The 19,831-nt window shown below is 41.4% G+C and overlaps 1 protein-coding gene across 3 annotated transcripts in view; it reads right to left on the reverse strand.

Moving 5' to 3' along the window:
• Positions 1 to 395: 395 nt before the first annotated feature.
• The window catches only part of EMCN (endomucin), a 243,362-nt gene continuing 223,926 nt past the window's right edge, over positions 396 to 19,831 (reverse strand). For 2 of the 3 annotated variants that reach the window (XM_044302421.1, XM_044302425.1), the window contains exons 9-12: positions 18,644 to 18,733; positions 10,890 to 10,914; positions 2,315 to 2,376; positions 396 to 1,380 (exon numbers count right to left, since the gene is read on the reverse strand). In XM_044302421.1, the coding sequence (XP_044158356.1) occupies positions 1,334 to 1,380; positions 2,315 to 2,376; positions 10,890 to 10,914; positions 18,644 to 18,733 (224 nt within the window). In that variant the 3' untranslated portion in view covers positions 396 to 1,333. Of the gene's footprint in view, positions 1,381 to 2,314; positions 2,377 to 10,889; positions 10,915 to 18,643; positions 18,738 to 19,831 lie in introns of all 3 variants that reach the window. The other variant, XR_006390945.1, reaches the window with a different exon arrangement.

The following is a 19,831-nucleotide window of genomic DNA, read 5'->3' on the forward strand; positions in this document are numbered from 1 at the left end:
AATCGGTGTGTGCCACTGGGTGATACAGTGATTGCTGAGGCAGGCTAGACTACCACATCATAGCCACGGTTCTCCCAGGCCACTTTATGGTGACACTGCATATGTTGATGCAGGGCCATGGTGTCAAGATTGGCACACTGGCCAAGATTCACCTTCTGCCCACAGATTCTAGAAATGGCCATGTTCACCTCCTCCGGCGGCTTAATAAAAAAAACTGCCACACCACCGAGTAGGTGATTTAACCACAACACTCCGCACTGACTGACTGCTACCACCGTTGCTTCCGTGAAAATAGCTCCAAAAACTTGATAAATTGGCACAGGGTCTTGAGCATAAAACATATCAAAAACTTAAAGAACTTGATTGGATAAGCTTGAAGAAAGAAAAGAGTCGGATAATGAGATTGAGACTTTTAATTATGTTAAAGGGTTAAATTAGGTTCAGGAGGAAAGTATTTCTAATACAATCTGAATATAAGAACAAGGAAGAACAATCTGAAGTTAGTTGGGATGTGGGGGAAAGATCAGAAATAGCGTCAAAAAATATTATTGTACTGAAAGAGTAGTAAGTGAGTTTATACAAAAATAATATAAAGGCAGACTAGATGGGCCAGGTGGTCTTTTTCTGACTTCAATCTTCTAGGTTTCAATTTTTCTATTATGCATTGATTTGATCTTTGTCTTTGTGTCAAATATTAAAACTTTTTTTAATTATTAAGAAAATATTCAATAATTGTTAATTCATTACATGTCACATTGGGGTGAAAGGGAAAACAACAGGGGTAACATAAACCGACAGGGGTAGCTACTTTAAAAGAACATGCCTAGTGGCACATCCACTGTATCTGAATGTATACTGGAATTATTTGTAACATTTAGGAGACACAGGACTTTCTAGTTCCCTGACATGACATACCAGACACTCTTTAGTCTATTTACAGCCACAACACTTTCAGCATGCCCCACAGAAATTTTCATTGGTAAACCCCAAAAATAATATGCTAACTTAAAAATGTGTTCCTGTTAAGACTAATGCAACTCTAAAGCTAGATGACCACTATATGTTCTATGCTGGGTGAACTACCACATTATACTTCTAGATTTTCTCATAAACATACAAAATAACAAAAACAAGACACATTTTAGCATAACCAAAGTTAAATGAAAGTATAAAACAAATCAAATAAAATATAAAAATAAAAAAACATAAAAAGTTACATTTCTAGTTTTAGTTCTGAATAGCTGAACAGCAGTATACACTTAGTGTAACAGTTTCCATTCATCATGAAATGCAAAGCAATTGACACATAAGGCATCTAATGTTTGTGATGTCTTCAACATTCAATAAACTCCATTTGATCTGATGATATCCTGTTTGAATCTAATAAAATATAAAACACAAATTATGTCATTATTATTTGTGGCAAATGACAGTAAACCTCAAGCATAACAGTGTTCCTTTAACTCCGTCCCACACCACAACATAACTGTATGTTGCGGTGCAGGCTGACTTTCTATACCTTGATGTACTGTGACTTTCTGGGGATGAAGCTTCAATCCTGGCTATTTAACCCCTTAGATGCCATGGACATTTAATTGGCTGGGATTCAGAGTGCCAGACCCCTGCCAATCAGATATTGATAGCCTATCTTGAAGATAGAATGGCCAATGAAATTAACATTTTATTTACAATTTTTTAATTTGTCCAATTATTTTTTAACCCCTGAAATGAAGGGATTGAGTTAAAAAATGCTTTAGTTCTCCACATTCTTATGCAATCATTTTGTTCAACCCACTGAATTAAGGCTGAAAGTCTGAACTTCAACTGCATCTGAATTGTTTAGTTTGAAATCCATTGTGGTAATGTACAGAACAAAAATTAGAAAGATGTTTTCTCTGTCCAAATATATATGGACCTAACTGTAGCTCGTATTTAGCTAAATGGATCTTTAAATGAGTGTACTGAAGTAACTGAATTATATGTAAAAACACACAATATTTTATGTTCTGCTGGTTTCTACTGACAAAAGGAGGTACATGCTAAAGGACCCATTTTAATATAATTTCAATAAGTAGTATTACAATAGTCTTATTCACTCTTTTCATTTTCTTTGTAGTAACATGTAGGCACAATGTCCATTCTTATTTCGCTTCCCATGGGAACAGAAAAATCAAATTACACTTAATTTTAATATAGCTGGCATCAGCCCAGCAGGCTGCAAATATTTAATATCAGAGACAACTGTTTAAATATTTAGGCAATGCTTGCCAAGGGCATATGAAGATGGTGATGGAGAGCAATCCCAGACACTTACCAGAATACGGAGTCGCCGTCTTTACAGAAAGCAATTTAACATTTTCTTTAGTTTGAGTAGATCTATTACAGTAAGAAAAAAATGAATTTTTTTTTGTAAAATGTAATACAAAGTTCTTAACTTAAAAAAAAATGCAATGTGCAAGTTTTTTTTTTTGAGGAATTAGGTTTAAATAGGTTTCACCATGATGAACCCTATTAAATCAGGCATTGCACCAAGTAGGATTGATCATGGTGACTAAAATGAACCCTTTCTCGTTCATTGGGTGAAACTGTTGGTCGTGCAGGCACCCAAATTATCGTTTCTGGGCAGCAGACCATGCTGTCTAAGCAGAAACAGTGGAGCTGCACGAAAACAATTGATCAGAATAGTGTTTACATTGCTGCATGTAAATATAGCTTTCTCCTCCACTGAGCAAGCAGCCAACTGTTGGGAAGGAATGCTTCCTTCCCGACATTCTGCTGCTCATCGGCCCGTCTAAATCCACCTTTAGGCTAGGTCTACACGACGACATTTGTCGCGCGACATTTTGTTGCACCAATGTCGCGCGACAATTTTTATAATGGCAGTCTATGGTGTCGCACTGCAACATGCGACATGCTGCGACTGCGACGCGACAGTCGCAGAAAATCCATTCAAGATGGATTTTTCTGCGACTGTCGCGTCGCAGTCGCAACATGTCGCATGTTGCAGTGCGACACCATAGACTGCCATTATAAAAATTGTTGCGCGACATTGGTGCAACAAAATGTTGCGCGACAACTGTTGCGCCCTATCTGTCGCGCGACTTTTTGTCGCGCGACAAATGTCGTCGTGTAGACCTAGCCTTAGCAATGGCTTTTTTACCCTTTCCAGATTAGTAGATTTCAATGCCATTGTTTTGCATTCCCTTTAAGGCCCCTTTCACACGAGCGTGACGGATTAGGTCCGGATGCATTCAGGGTGCGTTCAGTGAAACTCGCACTATTTTGCAAGCAAGTTCAGTCAGTTTTGTCTGCGATTGCGTTCAGTTGTTCAGTTTTTTCCGCGCGGGTGCAATGCGTTTTGATGCGTTTTTCACACGCGTGATAAAAAACGGAAGGTTTACAAACAACATCTCCTAGCAACCATCAGTGAAAAACGCATCGCACCCGCACTTGCTTGCGGATGCAATGCGTTTTTCACGCAGCCCCATTCACTTCTGAAAAACGCAGAATATAGAACATGCTGTGATTTTCACGCAACGCAGAACTGATGCATTGAAATGAATGGGTCAGGATTCAGTGCGGGTGCAATGCATTCATGTCACGCATTGCACCCGCGCGGAAAACTCGCTCGTGTGAAAGGGGCCTTAGTGTTCTTTAGATTCAACAGGTCTAGCAGTAACCATGTTGGTTGTGGCTAGCTAAATTATACCCAATCGTCCGAATTTAGTTAACTGGCTGATTCAGTAACTAAGAGGGCTATTACTTCTTCACATAGGGCTACATAGGCCAAAACAGCATTTTGCTTTCAATAAATGAAATCATCATTCAAAACAGCATTTTGTGTTTACTTGAGTTATCTTTGTCTACTATTAAAAGTAGTTGGGTGATCTGAAACATCAAATATGCAAAAATAGAAAAATGCTAAGGAGACAAATACGCTTTCACAGCACTTTATGATACAAATAATACATATAATACACATACACACATAGCAACAATCATGAAGTACAACAACCTGCATAATAAAATTAATATGTCATTTAAACCACAGTGAATGATGCAAAAAGAGCAAAAAGTAACAGCAAAATTGCATTTCTTTTTCGATTCCACTCCTCTAAAAATAATAACATTTTTATGGTTAGGTCATCCTCTGGTTGGGTCATCAGTATGTGATCGGTGGGGGTCCAATAGATCCTGTGAGCGCCGCTGGCTTCTCACAGCATACAAAGCACAGTGCCATACATTGTATGGCAGCTGTTCTTGGTACCGTGCTCAGCCCCATTCATTTGAATAGGACTGAGCTGCTCCTAGGCCATGTGGCACATTATCGTGGCGTCACTCAGCCTAGTCATAGCAGAGAGAAGGCCGAGGCGCTCACAGGAGCCACGCTGCCTTCTCAAACAGCCAATCAGCGGGGGTCCTGAGTGTTGAACCCCCACTGATCAGATACTAATGTCATCAGTATAAAAATCTCAGAAAACCCTTTTAAGCAGTAATTTATATAGATGTAGCGGAGCTAAACTTGATGGTTAACATGTTAAGTAAAGAATGGCAAGAAAATGTTAATTTTTCAATGGATTTCAATGGCTTTTGTCACAAGATAATGTGACGTATTATCATTCACATTATAGTCAATTTTAGCTCAGCTACATCTGTAAGTACCAAATGTTTCTATTAAAAAAATGACACATCCTGTAATAAACAAGCCCTCATATAGCTACATTAAACTAAAAAAAAAAAACTAAACAATATGGCTACATTTCCTCAAAAAAAAAAAAGGTAATGAAAGGTGATCAATCAATTATGTATACCCCAAACTGTGCCTCTGAAAGATACAGCTCATCCCATAGAAACAAGCAATATAAATCATACAGCTGTGTTGACGGAAATAAAAAACTATGGGGAGAATGTATAATTTGTGGTAGTTTTGAAGTCTGTCTTTGCTTTGTGAGGTTGTGTCAAATTTGTGAAATTATGCACAGTAATAATATATTTGGAGAAAGTGTAATGTGGTGTACTCCTATATCTAGGGATGAGTGGACCCGTGGATGTTCGGGTTTGCCGGGTTCGGCCGAACTTCGGGTCAAAGTTTGGGTTCGGGACCCGAACTTGACCTGAACGCTAACCCGAACCCCATTGAAATCAAAAGGGACCAGAACTTTGGTGCACTAAATTGGATGTAAAATAGTTGTAGTAAGGGCTAGTGGGCTTCAAAAGGGGGGTAAGAGCAGGACAATTGACCTGCAAACAAATGTGAATAGGGAAATTACTTAAATAACATAGAATAGAAACAAATAATAATAATAATCTTGAACTATAAGGCGGAGGTCAAAGTGGAGTAGGAGGTTGAGGTGGCGGTGGATGTGGTGGTGTAGGTGGAAGCGGCAGTGGAGGAGGAGGTTGCTAACACAGTTTTTTTTTTCCTTAATTAATTAATTTATTTATAAATTTGTCACCCACCAATCTAACAGACGGATTAACTATATTAATTTCCTGTCACAGACACAGTGCAGGTGTACCTCACACCAAAAATGGGTATATGTCACCCATAGAGCTAACAGACAGACTAACTATTATATTTTTGCCTCATTTCTCAGTCAACGTGGCACCCATTGCTGGCAGCATAACGAGTTTATCCTTGAACTAATGAAGTTTATCCTTGAGCACAACTGTTTCATTTTTGACCACCGTATGTACCACCAGCTCAGGGGAGTGGCGATGGGGAGCCCTTGTGCCCCGACCTTCGCCAATCTCTACCTGGGCTGGTGGGAACGTGAAGTTGTGTTCGCGGATAATCAGAGATGGGCTGACCACATTAATTTGTGGTTACGCTTCATCGACGATGTGCTGATTCTATGGTCAGGGAGTGTGGAGGACTTCAATCGGTTTGTTTCAGACCTGAATATAAACACTATGGGATTATTCTTCACATCGGAGATCCAGGAATCTCAAATCAATTTTCTGGATTTGACTGTCTTCAGTGACAAGATGGGTAATATCGGCACACGACTGTTCCGCAAGGAGACTGCGACCAACAGCCTCCTTAGATGGGACAGTTGCCACCCCTTGCCCCTGAAGAGGGGAATTCCAAAAGGGCAATACCTTCGGGTAAGGCGCAACTGCTCCAGTATGTCGGATTTCAGAACGGCGTCCAGTGATCTACAGACTAGGTTTAGGAGTAGGGGGTACCCGCAACATGTATTAGCCAAGGCGTACCATCATTCGCTGGCCCAAAATCGGGATGCCCTCCTTACTCCTAAGCCAGGATCGGTGGGAGTGGAGCAGTTGCGCATTATAGCCACGTATGATGAAGCGCACAACACAGTGAGAGAGTTGCTGACGACCTATTGGGGTATTTTAAAATCAGACCCAGATATTGGAGATATGATAGGTGACGCACCTCTAATCACGTACAGACGTGGACGCAGTTTGAGAGATCGCTTGGTCCACAGCTTCTTTCAGGCCCCTACCACATCCACGTGGCTGAGTACCAGCCTTAAAGGGACCTTCCGCTGTGGTGGGTGTGTGGCTTGCCCTGCAATCCAGACGGGCGCTACATTCATTTGCAGCGTCACTGAACAGAGGTTCACTATCAGATCATTTGTAAATTGCAAAACGAGAGGCCTAGTATACTTGGCCACTTGTGTTTGCGGAAAACAATATGTGGGTAAAACCACAAGGGAATTCCGTAGAAGAGTAGCAGAACATCTAAATGACATCTGCAAAGGGGCTGACACCCCTATTGCCAGACACATATCAACTATACACAATGGTGATGTGGATGTCATTAAATTTCAGGCTGTGGAGGTGGTTAGAAGATCGCCAAGAGGAGGAGACTTTGACAGGCGTCTATTACAAAAAGAGACACAGTGGATTTACCGCCTGTATGCACTCCAGCCTCATGGATTGAATGAGTATAACTCCTTCGCGTGTTTTCTCTAAATCCCTAGATTGGGAGTGCAACGGGGGGGGGGGGGGATATTAGGGGTGATGATATACTGCCCGCGATCCCTGTGTCCCAGAAGTATTGACCACCAGTGACTCCATGCCAGTAGGTCAGCAGAAGTGTGATCACCCGGGCCCCTGATAGGGCCACAAGATAGCAGGGGTATGGGAGTGTAATCATAAGTTTTGGGTTGTCTATACCATATCATACTAAACACCCCCCCTGTGTAACTTATAAAGGGATTACCACTTATATCCGCCTGATCACTGTGTTACCACCTAGGTAATAATGCTGCAGGGTCCTCTGTGATCCCGTGGTGTTGTTCCGACCATTACCGATTGGTGTCCTCAACATAATGTACCGAAGACCGCTCTGCGGTCCTCGTCCCGACCGGTGCTGTACCATGCCGCCGGATTAGTAAGTCGCCGCATATATTAACTCTATCCTTAATGTATGAATGTTGTGACATTCATCTGGGCCTGTCTCATAGAGGGGGCGGTACAATGGGGGCGGGATGGATGATGCGGCGATGCCGTGCCTCCTGCATCCTCATTGGCCGCCCTGTAGGCGTGGCTCAGCAGAGGGGAGGAGGACTCTCCTCATATTTCGTGCACCTGAGCGGCCGCGTTCGGCCACCTCATACTAACAGCTGCAGCCTCTGCTACGGAGGCTTAGCAGCTTTGATTATTTGTCCTGATATCCACAGATTCACGCTCCTGACGAGCCGATTATGGCGAAACGCGTTGAGTGTGGTGTGGGGATGAATTAATGTTCATATTGCCTGTATTGCGCCCACACTGCAGTTGAGGTCTGCGGTTCTCAGCCCTCTGCAGTTGATGAGCAAGTGCAACTCAGCTCTTCTGTTCCACCCAGCTTAGCCTAGGTCCATTGATTCGTGCCTGCAGGGCCGACTCTCAGACATCTGATTCACACCGAACGGATGGTTTCAAGTGAGGTCGGCTTCTACAGGCAGATGTTTATCAATGGATTAGTCTATCGTAATTTTTAGTCCAGGGCTCTACTAGCTGGCAGTGGTTCAGAGCACCTTGACCGCGCCACAGTGCATACTTCTGGTGGATTTGATCTAGCACGGCCCCACGGCCTTATGATCCAGCCTGCAGTACAGCACTAGCTGCGGCATTTCTAGTGACCCCATCCACAGTTGTATATACCGCACCTTGCGGCTTTATAGGTCTTATCCATCGACCCTATACTGGTTGGACGGCGTCCTAGAATTTTAATATAGGTTAGTTCCCCTTCCCTTCCCTTGTTCTGAATAATAAAGTATTAGTTTTAACAGTAACATAGCGTTCCAAACGTCAGCTTGTATAGAGGCATGGCTGTGTTGGCTTCTAAGTGCCTACAGCTTAAAAGCTTGTTGATTGGCTACCCTGCAGCCTTTCAACAAGCTTTATCAATACCCGAAACCGAATTCAAAGCTGTGCGGGGGAGGGGGGTGTGCAGGCGGGCGCGCGATCATTCGCCCGCCCCCTCTCTTATTTATAAGATGGCCGAGCGGTTAGCAAATTATCAGCACATTGCTGACACTCTGCTTGAAAAGGCTGACATCTGTGCTGGCACAGATGTCAGACGTTTAACCCCTACCATTCCGCGGTCCGTAGGGAACGCTGTATGGAAGGGGTTAACAGGGAGAGAGCTCCCTCCTCCTCTCACATCAGGTGCTGCTGTGCCGTTTCAGCCCCCGATTCTTGATGGGATCACAGAGGGAGGGGCCTCCCTCCCTTCCCATCACCCGCTGCTCTGTTGTAGCAGCGGGCCATGGTTACCATGGCAACCGGGCGCCTTCACAGGCTTCCGGCTTGCCATGGTAATGCTAAGTCTGATCAACTTTCTGCTAAAGGCAGAAGTCTGATCAGACTAACTGTAAAGTGAAAATACAGTACAGTACACTATATAGGGTACTGTATTGTATTATACAGACATCAGACCCACTAGATCTTCAAGAACCAAGTAGGTCTGGGTCAAATTATATTTTTTTTAAGTTAAAAAAAAAGAAAAAATTATCATTGATTAAAAATTAAATAAAATGCACTACACATGTTTGATATCACCGCGATATCACCGCGTCCATAATGACCTGATCTATGAAGCGGTCATGTTACTTTCCCTGCGCTGTGAACGCCAAGAACGCCCCCAAAAAAATAAACTATGATGAAATAAAAATTTTGCCCACCTTACTTCCCAAAAAAGGTAATAAGAGTGATCAAAAGTCATATGTACGCCAAAATGGCACGAATCAAATCGGCACTTCATACCGCAAAAAATGAGCCCCTACATAAGACAATTGCCCAAAAAAGTATTTAAAAAAATGGCTATGAAGACATTAAAACATTATTTTTTTGTTTCAAAAAGGATATTATTGTGTAAAACTTAAATGAAAAAAGTAGACATATTAGGTATCGCCGCGTCCAAAATAACCTGCTCTAAAAAATAACATGACTTAATCCCTCGGGTGAACACAGCAAAAAGAATAATATAAATACGGTGTCAAAAGCCATTTTTGTCACCTTACATCACAAAAAGTGTAATACAGTAGCAAGCAACCAAAATGTCATATGCACCCCAAGATAGTGCCAATCAAACCAACATCTAACCCCGCAAAAAATGATCCCGTACATAAAACAGTCGCCCAAAATAAATAAAAAATATGGCTTTCAGAATGTGGAGACACAAAATTTTTTTTTTTCAAAAATGCTTTATTATGTAAAACTGAAACAAAACCCCCCAAAAAGTCATATTTGGTATTGTGACATCCGTAACAACTTACTCTATAGAAATAGCACACGATCTAACCTGTCATATTAATGATGTAAAAATACAAAACAAAAAAACTGTCCCGAAACAGCTTTTTTTTGCTGCAAATTTTCCATTTTAATCCATTTTTTAAGTAACAAAGCAAGGGTTAACAGCCAAACAAACCAGTCCAGCAAAATCTGCCTTCCAAAAATCATATGGCGTTCCCTTCCTTCTGTGCCCTGCCGTGTGCCCGTACATCAGTTTAAGACCACATATGGGGTGTTTCTGCAAACTACAGAATCAGGGCAATAAATATTGAGTTTTGTTTGGTTAGTAACCCTTAGCTTTGTTACTGGAAAAAATGGATTAAAATGGATTAAAATGGAAAATTTGCCCAAAAAATTGAAATTCAGAAATGTTATCTCCATTTTCCATTAACTCTTGTGGAACACCAAAAGGGTTAACAAAGTTTGTAAAATCAGTTTTAAATACCTTGAGGGGTGTAGTCTCTATAATTGGGTCATTTTTTGTGGTTTCTATTATGTAAGCCTCACAAAGTGACCAGACCTGAACTGGTCCTTAAAAAGTGTGTTTTGGAAAATTTCGGAAAAACTTCAAGATTTGCTTCTAAACCTCTAACGTTCCCAAAAAATAAAATGGCATTGCCAAAATGATCCGAACATGACGTAGACATATGGAGAATGTAAATGAATAACTATTTTTGGAGGTATTACTATGTATTATAGAAGTAGAGAAATTAAAAGTTGGAAATTTGAAATTTTTTTTTTACTCCATTTTACCAGTGTCATGGAGTACAATATGTGACAAAAAAACTGAATGGCCTGGATAAGTAAAAGTGTTTTAAAGTTATTCACACATGGTTGACACTGGTCAGATTAGCAAAAAATGGCCTGGTCTTTAAGGTGAAAATGAGCCCGGTCCTTAAGGGGTTAAAGGCTTCCGTTTGGACTTTCGTCTTATGGATTCCGTTATTTTCTGTTATAACAAAGTTATAACAGAAAGCCATAACGCAATCCATAACGCTGAAGTGAACCCACCCTAACCTGTTTCTGGGTATAAATCATAATTGAAATCTACTCCAAAGACTAGTGTAAAATCCATTCACTTCTGTCTTGTCTTCACTTAATGAGCCATATTAATATATCATTAGCAGTAGGTTACTTACACTTTTATTTCACTGTTCTCAGAAGCTAAAAAGAAAAGAGATTGTCAGATATGATTACCTCATTACTTTGCAAAAGTCATATTAAAGATAAAAGTGACCATATAAAAATATAAAAAGTACACTCTCTTACAAGTGTGGTTTTTCGTATTCAGAACATTTGTCCATTGCAGTTTCTATGTGGCTTCCTAGCTGTTAACCAGTATAGATGTTATGATGCACCAGGGATGTCACAAGATTAGTGAAATTTGGATTCAGGGCCAGAATCGTATGATCGGCAGTCAACATTATGCTTAGGAGTCAATGGCACTTGATATCTTGGTGTGAATCATGTAACAGTTTGTGCTGCAGAACTGGAACAATCACTTGGTACTGTATTTTTGTATATAGTAATATCAATTTGCAGACTTATCAGTTATACTAAGTTGCTACCTGTTATTTATTTTCTTAAGTGACTGAATTTTAATTCTTCTTCCTTGGGGTTAATCTGACATCAATAACTATTCCCCGCTCCTTCTCCTCCAGGGTTGTGATGCTTCAGATGTCTCCCTGTAAATATCCAGTTTGGCATCACCACAGCCAATCACCGGCTATGGTGGTGACTGGCTCCCAATATGTCATGACAAATGGTCACATGATGCAAGGAGATCCAGCCTCTTCCACTGAGCACCAACGTGAGCCAAAGAGTGATTGGCTGCGGCAATGTCAAATCAGATGTTTACAGCAAAGGAGATTTCTGGAGCATTGCAAGCCTGGAGGAAAAGGAGCGTATTGCCGGCTCAAGGAAGCAGGTAAGTAAGCAGGTAAGTAAGCATCTCTTTACTGGTCTGGCCAAGTGTGTGGGGTAGGGGGACGTTTAACCATTTTTGCACAAAATCTTTAATGGGCAGCATGGTGGCTCAGTAGTTTGCACTGGTGCCTTGCAGTGCTGGGGTCCTGAGTTTGAATCTGATCAGGGACATCTATAAAAGGTTTGTGTAGGTTTCTAGGTGCTCCTGTTTCCTCCCACACTCCAAAAATAAACAAAATAGGTGAATTGGCTTCCTACGAAATTGACCGTAGTGTGTGTCAGGGTCGAGCTCCTATATGGCAACCACTGACTTCCCAGGGAGTCACCCTAGCCACACAACTGTCCCTGCACTTTGAGTCCCTGTAAGAAAAAGAACATTACAAATATTTGTCATTGTCTTTTAGAAATGAAAACTAGTCTGAAATCTATGTTATGTCTCATTAGGTACTTAAAAGCTATGTACACCTTTGGGAGCATTTTTTTTTTATGATTGCATTTTAATCATTTGGGGCTAAAAATAATTTTTTCATTTGTTCTTTATTAAAACTATTGAGCTACTCTGTGACAAAAGGTTAACAGTTTTTCTAGCTGTGTGTATCCTACTTTCACCTTGTGCCGGTGTCACCTAATAACCCTTATCTCTAAATTACTAAGAGGTCATATCATAAACACTTATTTAGCCACATTCTTTTTTTTTTTTTTATAAATATTTTTATTAATTTTTTGGTTAATATAATTGCATACACTCGGTGTGAGACACAACAGAGCGCCACACCTGATATCTCATAGTCACGGATGTGACAATTACATATTCAACGGAAACATGAACGTAAACATGTGGATGGTTACATTTTACATCATAAGAAAAACTACTGTGAGTAGGTTGTGGTACATATTCAATCAGTCAATCATGGTTCACAAGATAAACTATCCTGCGTGAGGCGATCTAAAGTCCCGCCAAGGCTTCCATAATGCTATAAATTTGCGGTAGGATCTGTTCTCCCATGCCGACATCTCCTCAAACCTGCAAATGGAGTCAATCTTGTTAAGCCAATGCTCGGTAGCGGGGAGATCGTGTGACAACCAATATTTAGGTAGGAGAAGTCGGGCTGCAGAGAGTAGCTTTTTGAACAGCTGCAATGATAAAGAGCCAGGTATTTGGGTATGTAGGCCTAGGAGAGCCAGTTTAGGGCAAGGGGTGATGGAAGACTTACATACTAGATTGCATTGTCTAAATATGTCAGACCACCATCTCGTTACTAGCGGACATGTCCACCAGATATGGTAAAATGACCCTTTCTCAGCGTCACATCTCCAGCATACGTCAGATCCAGAGGACGAAAAGTAGCATGTTATGTCTGGGGTTCTGTACCATCTGGTGAGGATTTTGTACCCGTTTTCCTGTATTCTGACGCATCTGGAAGAAGAGTGGGGTTCAATAAGTATACGGGAACGGTCTTCTACCGTAAATGGGGAACCCAGGTCTTTCTCCCAAGAGCCAATGAAGGATGGATTGGGCATATTAACAGGGAGCATAAGTTTCCTATAGATGAGAGAGATAAGTTTACGGGGTGGTGGGTCGATACTGATGAGGCTTTCAAACCACGACAGAGGCCTGAGTAAATCGCTAAGCCTAATATGTTTAGATATGAAGGAGCGAATAAATGCCATAATGGACATAGGGGGAATGTTAATATTAAGAAGGTTCACGATATCTTGTTGGTCTTTCAAATCGCCGTCGTCCTTAAAGAGGGACCTTACTAGGGTTGAGGAGTTTCTAAGCGAGAGTGGGATGCATTGTGTAAGTTCCCCCGGTGCCAATCCGAAAAGGTCTCTCACTTGTATGATGGGGGAGGGTAAGGGAACAGCTAGGTTCGATTCTTGTAGTTTTTTCCAAGCATTTAGTGTAGCTGTAATAACTGGGTCCTGTCGAACCTGAGATATTTGTGGTCTGGCGGGGAGAATTAGAAGGATCCTAAATGAGGATAAGAAAGTGGAAGATTCCATCCCTACCCAGGACTTAGATAAAGGCTCTCTAAACCAGTCTACCGTTCTAGATAGTAAGCAGGCCATATTATACATCTCTGGGTTTGGAAGATTTATACCTCCCGCAGTTTTTGGTCTCTGAAGGACACTATAGCTTATACGAGGTTTCTTCTTGTTCCAAATAAAACTACGTATATGTCTGTTGAAGGATTGGAAGTAGGTGCCGGCGACGGGAATTGGGAGGACCTGATGGAGGTAGTTGAGCCTTGGCATAACCAATGAAGTGAATAGGTTCTTACGGCCAAACCATGAAAGTGTAGGAAGGTACAACTTATCAATTTGAGATTGCATAGAGTGTAGGAGAGGGGTATAATTAAGATCAAATAAATTGGAGGGATTTGGGCTAATTTTAACTCCTAAGTATGTGATGGTAGGTGAATTCCAATTGAAAGGGGATATTGATGCTAAATTGTTCTTAGTAAATGTAGACATGCCTATTGCTAATATATGTGACTTACTTCTATTGATTTTAAGGTTGGACAGTGGGCTAAAAGTTTCCAAATGAGTGTAAATGCGAGGTAGGGAGGTAGCTGGGTCAGTTGCCATGATTAAAAGATCATCGGCAAAGGCAGCTACCTTGTGGTTGTGGCCACCCATACGCAAGCCTTTAATCAGAGGGTCTTGTCGGAGGGAATGTAAGAGGGGTTCCATAGTAAGGACAAATATCAGGGGAGAGAGAGGGCAGCCCTGTCGTGTGCCGTTCCTGATAGGGAAGGGGGGGGGAGAAATTGTCATTCACCAGCACCGATGCCGAGGCATTTTGATACATAGAAAAAATTGATTGGATAAATGGATCAGGGACCCCGAAATGTTGCAGAGTCAACCTCATAAAGTCCCAGTTGACTCTATCAAATGCTTTTTCGGCATCGGTACTGACAAGGACTAAGGGGTGAGCATGTCTCTTCGCGTATGAAATGGCGTTTATTACTCGTACTGAATTGTCCTTCCCCTCTCTCCCGACAATAAAGCCGGTCTGATCTTTATGTATTAGAGAGGGAAGGAGTGGGGAAAGACGTGTAGCAAGAATTTTAGCCATTAATTTGAGGTCCAGGTTTAGCAATGATATAGGACGATAGCTCCCACATTGGGCTGGATCTTTGTCTGCTTTGTGAATGATTGTGATGTGAGCTTTCGTCATGTCTTGGGACATGGGAACGCCCCTGAGGGATTGGTTAAAGAGTGAAAGTAGGTGAGGGGCGAGGAGGTCTTTAAATGTGCGATAGTAGATCGCCGTCAAACCATCAGGCCCTGGGGCTTTGTTTTTTGGCAACTTATTTATGGATTCCAAAACCTCTTGGAGTGTAAATGGGGCTTCTAAAAGAGCACTTTGAGATTCACTGAGTTTGGGGAGGGATAAGGAGCGAAGAAGTTTCTGGGTTGCCTCAGTATGGTCAAAGGGTGGCGTGTTCGGGGAGTCCGAAGGGATGTTATATAGCTTATGATAGAATTTCTGGAATTGGGATGCAATTCCTTCAGTTGTATAGGTAAAGTCCCCATTTCCAATGGAAATCTTATCAATGCGGTTATGGGATTTCCTCTGTTTTATCCTGTTCAACATAAATCTAGAGGCCTTGTCTCCGTGGGCGAAAAACTTAAATTGGGAATTTAGGAAAAATTTGGCTGAGGTGGTGTTTAAGAGGTTCTTTAAATCGGAGCGAAGTTTTGTGAGTTCATTCAAATGTACTTCAGACAAGGTGATCTTATGTTGGGCCTCTAATTTCGCAATCTGTTTATGTAGGGTGTCGAATTGGATTGAACGTAGTTTTTTAACATATGAGCCTAAACTGATAAATTGACCTCTCATGAAGGCTTTGTGAGTGTCCCAAAGTAGATTGGGAGAGGTATCAGGGCCATCATTAATGGAGAAAAAGTCTTTCAGGGCTGTGTTCAGTTTTGAGATGTACTCCGGATTGGAAAGGAGTTGCTCATTGAGCCTCCATTTAAATGTTTTAGGGGGTGGGTCTGTAAGGGAAATGGAAATGAAGATCGGTGCGTGGTCTGACATATGGATGGAGCCAATACAGGGGTCTTTGCATTTAAGGATGAGATCTTTGGGTACTAGCAAGTAATCTAATCTCTGATATGACCCATGAAGGTTCGAATAAAAGGAGTAATCCCTTTCAGTGGGGTTTAGTAATCTCCAAACGTCGACCAAGTTAAGCTCCGCCAATGAGTTAGTAATTGATCTCAATGCCCGTTTAGAGAGGGCGGATTTATTTGATGAGGAATCTAGGAGCGGATTCAGGGTAACATTAAGGTCTCCGCCAAAGATCAATACTCCTTCCTGAAAGGCAAGAACTTCCGGCATAAGATCTTTAAACCAGGAGGCTTGGCCGACGTTTGGGGCATATACATTTATGAATGTGAACATACATTTATCAATATACCCCTTTAGGAACAGAAATCTACCTTCAGTATCCTGCTGATGGGAACAGTATTGGAAATTGACATTTTTGTTAAAGCCTATACTAACCCCTCTGGATGCCGAGGAATTGGAACCACAGTGAAACCACAAAGAGTAATTAGAGCGGGACAGGTCGGGATACTTGTTAAATTTAAAATGGGTTTCTTGCAGTAGCAAAACCGAGGCATGTTTCTTTTTCATAAAAGAGAAAATTTGGCATCTCTTAGAGGGCGAATTAAGGCCTTTAACATTATACGATGCAACTTTTAAATTTGCCATTTCTTTGAAGAGAGGAGCATCCCGACCGGTCTGGCTGCGAGTATCTGAGAGCCCCAACCATTCCCAGTGCTACATCGGAATATCAGGCAGCGAGGTCGACTCACATAAGAAAATGCATCACATCCACAATAACAGGGGAACATAAGGGGTAACAACCATTTAACAGTGGCCTGAGGCCAGAATAGTAAAAACTGATGCGCGCATGCGCAGTATGACCGAAGGTCAATTGTAGGGGTAGTGAGTATTATGATAGCCGCCCTGTGGTAATTTAGCCACATTCTTATCAGTAAAATAAGGATTGAGTTTTGATGAGTGTTTATAAGGTTTGACAGCAGAGATAAGGAGCCCGTCGGCTCTCTGTCTGACGGAGCAGAGAGAAAATTCTGATTCTGCTAGTAGGGTATCTCAGCTCTGAACAGAGTAAAGTACTCCATATTTTTAATAAAGACCAATTGAAAAATGTTTTTTTTATCTCTTAATGAGTACAATGCACTAATAAAAAAATGCTCCCGAAGTTATACATAGCCTTTAAGATATATATGGTCGGCACTTTTTGTCTCAAGTTGGTGCTCGGTGGAAGGGGATTCCCACAATAATTCAGAAGATATCACCATGAAAAATAGTGTATAATTAATTCTTTATTCACTTCATCCAGCACATTAAATAAATGGCCAATGTTTTGGTCCCACCCCAGAACCTTGTTTACAGCCTATAAAAACATACAAAGTAATGAATTACAATATCCAGGTCATATAAAATTGCAGTAACAACATGATCAATACATAGCTGGCTATGGATAACTACATATAAACATATATAAAGGAAATACAACAAAAATATTCTGATGATGGATGTGTGTATATACAGTGTGTGTGTGTCTGGATATATTATGTCAATCAATACAAGATCCAATTGGTGGCATACACCTTCAGGTTGGGGTAATGATATTTTGTAGCACATACAGTAGTGGGTTAAATTATGGTATACAGTAGCACATACTGGGTTAAATGTTCAGTCATGATCATAAGGCATAGCATTTTGTGCTACATAATATCATTACCCCAACCTGAAGCTCTATGGGGCACATTTATTAAGACCTGTGTTTTAGATGCTGGTCTTAATAAGCCCTAAAGCTGGCAGTGGATCACCGAAGTTATGTAGATGTTCCAGCCTCTAGATAACTTCGGAGGATCCACCACCGCTTCTAAATGTAAGAAATCTTCCTTAGTGTCTTACACTTAGACCATTTTCTACTCCTAAAAAAGGCACTGAAAATGATAAATGAGACAGGCCTGCCCGCCCATCCACGCCATGCCCACTTTTTTAGACCTGGCGTGGAGAAAAAGTTGCAGATTATGCTGCACCATGGTGTGCAACAGAATCTGCACTTGATATATGCCACAAAAGTGCCGTATATCTGGTCACAGATTACCCCCTATGTTTGTATAGGCCATGAGCAAGGTCACAGGACGGGACCGAAACTTTGGCCGTATAATTAATGTGCTGGATGGAATGAATAAAGATTTTTTTCGGACAGCCATGGTGATATTATCAGGTACTTTGACTGCTATTCTGTCCCTTCCCACTGCAGCTCTGTTTGCTCAGTTTGGCTTCTGTGTATAAGTACAACCTCAACACTCCTTAAACGGGTTAAGAAAAATTGTCCAAAGGGGAAAATGCCATAAAATAACAATTACTAACTTCATAAATCCCCGCCATTCCAGTGCTCCCTGTGATTGTTTACTTGGCTGCAGTGATAACATGCCTGTGTACCCATGTGACTGCTGCAGTCTATTCCTGGCCTCAGAAGTTCACTACATGAGACCACTAAGGCACATCATCACTACAGCTAAGTAAACAAAGTCTTTAAATTGAAAGTTAATGAATGGTGAATGGCAATCGAAAACCACAACCAGCTACTTTTCATATTTATTGGGGTAAAATAATTTAAATATTGGGGCTATCCTGGATTTCTGCGCTATATTTGCTTTAATAATTACTGTTGTACAGGTCACTTAATTCCCTCATTATATTGTTATCGAGGCTTGAAGCTAAAAATGATGACACATCTTTAGCATACACACATTAATGAATCTCAGTGAATGTCAGCTACATTTGTTTTGTTATCTCGGGTGGGTGTATGCAAATCATTGAATATATTAAATCAATCATCTGAAGCTCAAATGAAGCCCCATTTTTTGGAGTAAAACTTTTAGACAACTTACATGGACTTCTTACCTGGGGGCTTTTTCTGGCACATCTTGTACAGAAATATTAAGACAACAAAAACAACTGCAGCAAGAATACAGCCGACTCCGATTATAATTCCTTTAAGAAAAATATTGTAAAGGTGATAAAACATCTTACAAATGATACTAAACTACTAGTCAATACATGTAGCCTTGCCGTTACTCCTGCAGCCGTCTATGAGGTTTACACATTGTCTGTGAGGTTTCCTTAAACTCTACTTTATGTCCAGTATGCATCTTGGAAAAGTATGTTGTGCAGGGAACTACTTAAAAAGCAGTTTCCCATTATAATGTTATTATTGGAAACACTTCCCACTACCGGACACATATTCTAGTAATCTGCTTGGCTGCAGAAAATTCTTCCCTTGTCCAGCCAAAGACATCAGCCTAAGGGCTCATGCACACGAACATATTTTCTTTCTGTGTCTGTTCCGGGGTTTTTTGCAGACCATATGCGGAACCATTCATTTTAATCGGTCCGCAAAAAAAAAAACAGAAGTTACTTCGTTTGCATTCCGTTTCCGTATGTCTGTATTTCCGTTCCGGCAAAAAAATTGAACATGTCCTATTATTGTCCGCATTACGGACAAGAATAGTACTGTTCTATAAGGGTCCAGCTGTTCCTTTCTGCAAAATACGGAATGCACACGGACGTCATCCGTATCTTTTGCGGATCCGTTTTTTGCAGACCGCAAAATACATACGGTTGTGTGCATGAGCCCTAAAGCGGACCTTACCAATTAGGTGTGTATCAGCCAAACCCACATATTTTGCATGTGTATAGTGGCCTCCAGACTCTCCCCTAATGGCTGATATCAAGGGAGGTAAAGATCAGCCATGTTGGATTTCAGCTGCCTGATCCTTTTGTTCTCAGGAGATACCCAGTCCCTATAGCTCTCTGCGCTTTTATTGTGTTAAAAAAACGTTTTGATTGATATGCAAATGACCTGATATGAGTCCTGTAGCCGGAGATGAGTCAAGCGGAAAGGAGCCCAGCACCACCCCGCGTCCTCTGAATCTCCTCCTTGCTGGCTGACGTCACAGTGCTGGAGCGCTGAAATCTCGCGATGCGCGAGCTAGCGCATGCGCAGTGTCGGCATCATGTTCATTCCCTGTACTGGCATCAGCACAGGGAACGAACTACGCATGTGCTAGCTCGCGCATCGCGAGATTTCGG

The sequence above is a fragment of the Bufo gargarizans genome, chromosome 1, assembly GCF_014858855.1.
Source record: "Bufo gargarizans isolate SCDJY-AF-19 chromosome 1, ASM1485885v1, whole genome shotgun sequence".
Classification (NCBI taxonomy): domain Eukaryota; kingdom Metazoa; phylum Chordata; class Amphibia; order Anura; family Bufonidae; genus Bufo; species Bufo gargarizans.